The following is a 7,233-nucleotide window of genomic DNA, read 5'->3' as shown; positions in this document are numbered from 1 at the left end:
ACCGTGTCGAGGTATGCAGAGATGAGTTCGGTGGGGCAGGAGCAGGCTGAGACAATGGGTCGGCCGGGGCAGTCAGGTTTGTGGATTTTGGGCAGGAGGTAGAAACGGGCGGTGCGGGGTTGTGAGACTGTGAGGTTGGAGGCGGTGGGTGGGAGATCCCCTGAGGTGATGAGGTTATGAATGGTTTGGGAGATGATGGTTTGGTGGTGGGAGTGTAGGTTAGGTGGGGTCATGGTCAAGGGGGCAGTAGGAGGAGGTGTTCGCGAGCTGGCGTTTAGCCTCAGCAGTGTCAAGGTCGGTGCGCCTCCCTTGTCTGCCAGTTTGATAGTGAGGTTGGGGTTGGAACGGAGGGAGTGGAGGGCTGTTCAGATTAAATAATGTATTTTGAAGACATTCCATTCCAGAATAAGAACTTGCATTTATATTGCACCTTTCAGGTTGTTAAACATTCACAGGTGCTGCACAGGAACGTAAACCAGCAGCAACTGATACTAAGGACTACTTGGATAATGGTCAAACAGGTGAGTTTTAAGCAGCATTTCACAGGCAATGAGAGAGGTTGATGGGGAAAGAATTCTCGAGCTTGAGAGCACGGCCAACATTGGTGGAGTAATTAAACTCAGAGCTACTCAAGGAGCCAGAGCTAAAAGAGCACAGGTGTCTCAGAGGGCAGTGGGGCTATGGGGAAGAGTGGGTAGGGGGGTTCACAGCTCAAGGGCTGGACATTCCACCATCCCACATACTCAGACCATTCAGCCCCTCGAGTCTGCACTGCCATTCAATGGGATCATAGCTAACACTACTCGCAGCCACTTTGTCCTTTCCCTATAGCTCTGACCACACTACTGACCACAAATCTATCGCAGCCTTAAACACACACCAGGACTCTGCCCATACAGCTCGCTGGGGCAAAGATTTCCAAAGACTCATAACCCTCAGAGAGATGAAACTCCTCCTCATCCCAATCTTAATTGGACGCCCCTTCATTAAGGGCAAATGAACTCAAGCTCAAGTGGTCTCAAAATTGCCCTGCCCACATCATCACTCAGTTGGTGTGGACAGCCAGTGTGTTCTTTAAAACAAATTTTTTGAAAGCGCGGGCAGAAAGGGCTGAGTAATAATGTTAGAGAGTACCCTTCGCACATTGGAGGGTACCATGCCCACACCCCACCCTGAGAGATAGTGCTGCCCCTTTGCTTCTTCTCTGCAAGGAAATTAAAACTGAGCTACTTCACCTCCCTCAGCCTGTTTCCAACCCCTCACTGCCCCTTACGTATCTGGGTCAGAGTTCATTGAGGCCGTCATTCTTGGCCTGTGTGCACACTTGGCAGCACCTATAAGGCAGCTCTAGACTGTCAGAAACTGGCCGTGCCAAGACATGCCCCATCGAGGGATGGGTCTTCCTTCCACTGGGGGATCAAGAGTCACTCTGCACCGATTGAGTCCTCACCCAGTACATTATGGCTGTAGGGCAGGCTGTTCAGAATCATCTGCCAATTAATCCCTCCCCTGACACTCCACCCCCAGCCCCTTATCATCTGCCAGGGGAGTGGTGCAACACTGAGTGATTTAACGACAAGTTAAATTCAAGTTAATTTAAAATCAGGTTGCTGACTGGGAGCCAGTGTAGGTCAGCGTGGGTCAGTGATACAGGAGAACAGGACTGAGGACACAGGAGAACAGGACTAAGGACACAGGAGAACAGGACTGAGGACATAGGAGTACAGGACTGAGTGCATGGTGAGGCACAATTCCTCAGAGTTTTGATTGACCTCAAGTTTGCTGAGGAAAATACGTGGGGAACCAGTCAGGAATGAATTGTAATATTCGGATTTAGAGGTAGCGAATGCATGATCAGGGTTTCACCACCAGATCAGCCAAGACTCGGCAATGTCAGAGAGGTGGAAATTGGTGATGGTAGTGATGGTGCAGCTATGGGCTCAGTAGCTCATCTTAGATGTCGAAAATGACACAGAGATAGGAATAGTGTGTTTCACCTGCATGATTGTAATAAGGTTAGCCGGGTGGAGCTCATAGAATATGAGTTCCTAGATTGGGGCTGGTTAACCTGGTTCAATCAGGGAACCCTTGCTGAAAGATATAAACAGAAATGCCAGAGATTCTGCTCATTCAGAGCTGGCTCTGCGTCAAGGACTCTCCATGTGTAAACAAAGGGTGACTTGATGATGGGATACCAGCCTCTGTGGAGTTATTTCATCACCCCTGGATAGTTGCCAAGGAAAGTGGCAATGAAGTTTATGTAGAAATATGGAAACTGGAGAAGTAGGCCATTCTGCCCTTTGAGCCTGCTCCACCATTCATTATTATCATGGCTGACCATCCATCTGACTCAATAGCCTGTTCCTGCTTTCCCCAGATCTTTTGATCCCTCTAGTTCCAAGTTCTAAATTGGTTGGTTTGTAGGTGGACTGAAAACATTGGCTGCAGTTTTCCCAAGATATTCTTTCCTATGTTCTTTTTTTATCAAAAAGAATCACTTGTCAGAGAAATGGACAATATCTGCAGTGGGTCTGACTACTGTATGCTCTCTATCCAATCTTTGTCAGGTTCTCTCCCATAAAGGAGTCAACTCTGACTGATGTATGGTTCCAGTCACCTTCCCTCCCGCAGAGATACTGTCTTTCAGATGAGATGTTAACTAAGGTGCTGTCTGCACTCACATAAAAACCCATCTGGCTCCCATCACCAGTTCCACACTCTTACCACTGTTTTGACCTCCCACCATAACCTCTGTCCCAAATTGATCCAGTTCCTGAAAGCTATGTCAGAGGCTGTTTAAATAAGTTCCAAACTATCGGCCCAGCAACTCACTCCTTCACCTTATCCTGCATGTACCCAATTCTCCCATGGTCCCATTGCCCTGCTGACAGTTCTCCACAAACACAGCAGCCTTTTCACGGAAAGGCTCTCGTACCTGCTGGTGGAATCATCTTCGTCTGAGTCGAAAAAGCTGGTGGTTTCAAGCTCGCTGCTCATCAGGGTGGAAGAGCTCTCATAGCTGCCAATCTCATGCCGCCTCTCCAGCTTCGTGTGGCCATTGACTCGGGGAACTGTGGGCACAAGGCTGAACGTCAGAAGTTAAATCTCACAGCAGCACAATAGAGACAACAAACTGTGGCACCATTGATCAGTCAGATGTAAGGCCAGGTACTCAGACATTAAGATGCCAAGAAATTCTCCTCAACCTGGCAACATCACCCTCTGTCTCTCTCCTTTTCGACTGGCACAACAAAAGTGATGGCACAGATTTCTCACAAAGTTACATACAATGTGGAGGGATGATGTAGATCTTGAGTTGAGAGTAAGTTCCTATGCTGGACTAGACTTGATTCAAAACTGGGCGAAAGTGAGGACTGCAGATACTGGAGATCAGAGTCAAGATTAGAGTGGTGCTGGAAAAGCACAGCAGGTCAGGCAGCATCTGAGGAGCAGGAAAAGTGACGTTTCAGGTAGGAACCCTTCAGGCAGGATGAAGTCCTCCTGCCCGAAACGTCGATTTTCCTGCTCCTCAGATGCTGCCCAACTTGCTGTGCTTTTCCAGCACCACTCTCATCTTGACTCAAAATCCACTACACTGTGGGTAACTTTGAATGATTAATTCTAAAATGCCTGACAACTCACTCATGTGATGAAGTTTTCTAAGAGATTAATATTATTATTCAGGAGTTTATGACTAAAGTCGATGCAGATGGGTTTTTGATTTTGAATTCTATGAAGGTAACCTTTTCAAGGGTCAGAATTTACTTCAGCATTGGGTCAAAAGAGCCTTTCCAAGAACTGCAAAAACTGGAGGTTCTCGGTTGAAGGTGAGAGGAGAAATATTTAAAAGGGACCTAAGGGGCAACTTTTTCACGCTGAGGATGGAGCATGTATTGAATGAGCTGCCAGAGGAATTGGTGAAGGCTGGTACAATTGCAACATTTAAAGGGCATCTAGATGGGTATATGAATAGGAAGAGTTACTGGGTTATGGGCCAAATGCTGGCAAATGGGACGAGATTAATTTAGGATATCTAGTCGGCATGGACAAGTTGGTCTGTTTCCATGCTGTCCAACTTATGACTCTAAATCATGTTGACTTCAGTTAAATGACATTTTACATTCAGTCAAGGGATGTGGGCAAAATTGGCCAAACCAGTATTTACTGCCTATCCCGAGCTGCCTTGAGAAGGTGGTGGTGAGCTGCCTTCTTGAACTGCTGTAGTCCATGTGCTGTCGGTAGACCCACAATGCCATTCAACTGGAATCCCGGGGCTTTAACCCAGCAAAGCAATTCCAGGATTTTGACAATGAAGGAACAGCAATATATTTCCAATTCAGGATGGCGTAGAGGGGAACTTGCAGGTGCTGCTGTTCCCATGTATAGAAACTACCTGGTGAGATAACTGTTTAAATGTTTACTCAGCTAAGATTTATGACCTAGAGACAGACATACGGTAAACCAATGGCCAGAAACAGGTTCAGTTCAGGGAAAAAAAAAGACTGATACCAGATGATACACTGGTTAGTAACTCAAAGTTGTCAATGTATCTGGAAGAAGCCCTGCTTTTTTCTTCAAATTCAGAAAAGTGTCAGTGCATTAGCCTGTGCCTCTGTGTCTCCAGAGAGACAGTACAGCAGAGAATCACATCTGGTGAATGTGCAAAGATTCACAGAAAGGAAATGTTTGCAACCTTGACAGTTTCATAAGAAATTAAAAATAGGAGAGTTACCTCACTGGAACTGATTGCAAAACATACTGTTGGGAAAACGAGCTGAATATTTCTTTGTGCTGTTTCTGATAAGATCTTTCAAACTGTCTTCCATATAGAGTTTTGTTTTTACCTTTCCTTTTGTTAAGCAAGCCTGTATTATTTTGTTAAAAGTACATTGACAGCCTCCTGTGACTATTTGCAGTGACAGACAGCACAGTAACCAAATTGTAAAAAATAACTGTGCTCCATTGTGGTTCCACTCCGAGATCTGACTTGTTCAATGTTAGCATGAACTAGGATTGTAATTCCCAGCGACAGGAAATTAGCAATGGCCAATAAGTTGAATGAATAAAAACAAATTGCATTGCTGTTTTTGGGAGCTTACCATACTCAGACTGGCTACCACGAATTGTGTACAACAATGGTGACCATGCTTCAAATGTTTGTCAATGGCAGGAAAAAAAACTTTTGGGGTATCATAAGGTCTTAACCATCGCTATAAAGATGCAATTTTTGTCTGCTTCATCCTCAATTCAGATAAGCTCATTTTTGCAGCCTCATTCCTGGCATATAACTGTGGTGCAAGTTGTTACAACAAAACAATACTAAGTGAAGTGGTGCATTGCCTAACTACCATTTTTTGGAAAATAGGTTAAACTATGGTCATGCAGAAAGTGAGGACAGCAGATGCAGGAGATCAGAGTCATAAAGTGTGGCGCTGGAAAAGCACAGGAGGTCAGGCAGCATCCAAGGAGCAGTAGAATCGATATTTCGGGCATAAGCCCTTTATCAGAATGTTCCTGAAGGGCTGAGGCCTAAAACATTGACTGTCCTGCTCCTTGGATGCTGCCTGAACTGCTGTGCTTTTCCAGAGTCACACTTTTTGACTCTAAACTATGGTCATATCTGCCTATAAAGGGGTTCTGTTTCAAAAGTGGCTACACTAGAAAAACTGCACTCAGACATCCTGAAATCAAGAAAGACACTATATAAATGTAAGCTTTTATTTTAAAAAAAAAGAATTTACAAGAGAATTAATTCTGCTGTAAAAGCCACTTGCTGTCCAATTCCAATTTAGCTTAACACTGCCTTAGTATATAACCAGAGAAATGAAAACAAAAATTCATTGTTTGATGTGTTTGGATGGAATATAATGCCAGAATGGGTAAAGACAGCAGATTTCCTTCAAGGACATCTGCGAACCAGATGGGTTTTTACAACTGTCCATGGTGGTTTCACGGTCACCATTACTGAGACAAGTCTTATATTTCAGATTTATTCACAGAATTTAAACTCCACCAGCTGCTGTAGTGGGATTTGAACTTGTGTCTCAGTACTTTAGCCTGGGTTTCTGGCGTACTAACCCAGTGACATTACCACCACATCGCCATCTCCTCTGCAACTTTCCTTCTAGGCTGTCCAGTTGCACTGAGGGTCCATACTTGCTAACTGGCGAGCTGATGTCTTTCCCAGAATGATCGTCCTGTTTTGGAAGTCATTGTCGTGTGTGATTTTGGAGGTTGGTGCAAAAGAAAGAAAAATAAGAGAGAAAGTTGACTCCCACCCTCCAACCCCATGCCCTGAACATAAGACTCACACAATCAAAGTCATGGAAAAAGAGTTTGTTTTTCACTTATTGCTGTTTGTGGGATCTTGTTCTGAACATAATGCCCCACAAAATGTGCTTGCATTATCATCTGCTTGGAATTTCAAGCGATTTGTCTGTGCCACCCAAATTACGTGTTGTCAACAAAAAGATTCTGAAATTGCCAATACTCAGTGGCTTTAGCAGCAGCTGCTGTGGGGAGAGCTGGCACACGGTACTGGGTGTGAGTTTCAGGATGTGGTGGGAGCAGCAGTTGGAGAAACGTGGAATTGTCTCAGAGGTACCTGCACTCACAAGGTGGATTCTGAACACAAGTGATGGATTGCCAGATTCCAAATGGAATGTGTCGAACACATAGGCAGTTGCTGAATAAAGATTTGTCACTGTGAAAGTCACGGGGAAGACATTGATGAAGGATATAATGGGGACTCAGAGCATTCTGCTGCCAGGACCTTCTAAGTACTCTTCACATTTTCTGCTTTTATTTCAGATCTCTCTGGCATCCCTCATACTTGGCTTTTCATTCAGGCTATAACAATAGGATGTTCTCTGGCTGTCTGCTGGTCTCTGCTCCCGATTTTGTCACGCATCACTGGAGCTTGGGTCCTATCAGCTCAGGAGAAAGTGAGGACTGCAGATGCTGGAGATCAGAACTGAAAATGAGTTGCTGGAAAAGCTCAGCAGGTCAGGCAGCGTCCAAGGAGCAGGAGAATCGACGTTTTGGGCATGAGCCCTTCTTCAGGAATGAGGAAAGTGTGCCAAGCAGGCTAAAAGGTAGGAAGGGGGGACTTGGGGGAGGGGCGTTGGAGATGCGATAGGTGGAAGGAGGTCAAGGTGAGGGTGATAGGCCGGAGTGGGGATGGGGGCAGAGAGGTCAGGAAGAAGATTGCAGGTTAGGAAGGTGGTGCTGAGT

The 7,233-nt window shown here is 45.4% G+C and overlaps 1 protein-coding gene across 2 annotated transcripts in view; it reads right to left on the bottom strand.

Moving 5' to 3' along the window:
- LOC122556138 (segment polarity protein dishevelled homolog DVL-3) overlaps positions 1-7,233 on the bottom strand; it is a 122,191-nt gene that overhangs the window by 32,665 nt on the left and 82,293 nt on the right. For both annotated transcript variants that reach the window (XM_043702621.1, XM_043702622.1), the window contains one exon: positions 2,936-3,071. In XM_043702621.1, coding sequence (XP_043558556.1) covers positions 2,936-3,071 — 136 coding nt within the window. The remainder of the gene's footprint in view (positions 1-2,935; positions 3,072-7,233) is intronic.

The sequence above is a fragment of the Chiloscyllium plagiosum genome, chromosome 13 (assembly GCF_004010195.1).
Source record: "Chiloscyllium plagiosum isolate BGI_BamShark_2017 chromosome 13, ASM401019v2, whole genome shotgun sequence".
NCBI classification, from domain to species: domain Eukaryota; kingdom Metazoa; phylum Chordata; class Chondrichthyes; order Orectolobiformes; family Hemiscylliidae; genus Chiloscyllium; species Chiloscyllium plagiosum.
The sequence above is the reverse complement of the archived record's forward strand: the minus strand, read 5'-3'. Positions and strand labels throughout refer to the sequence as shown.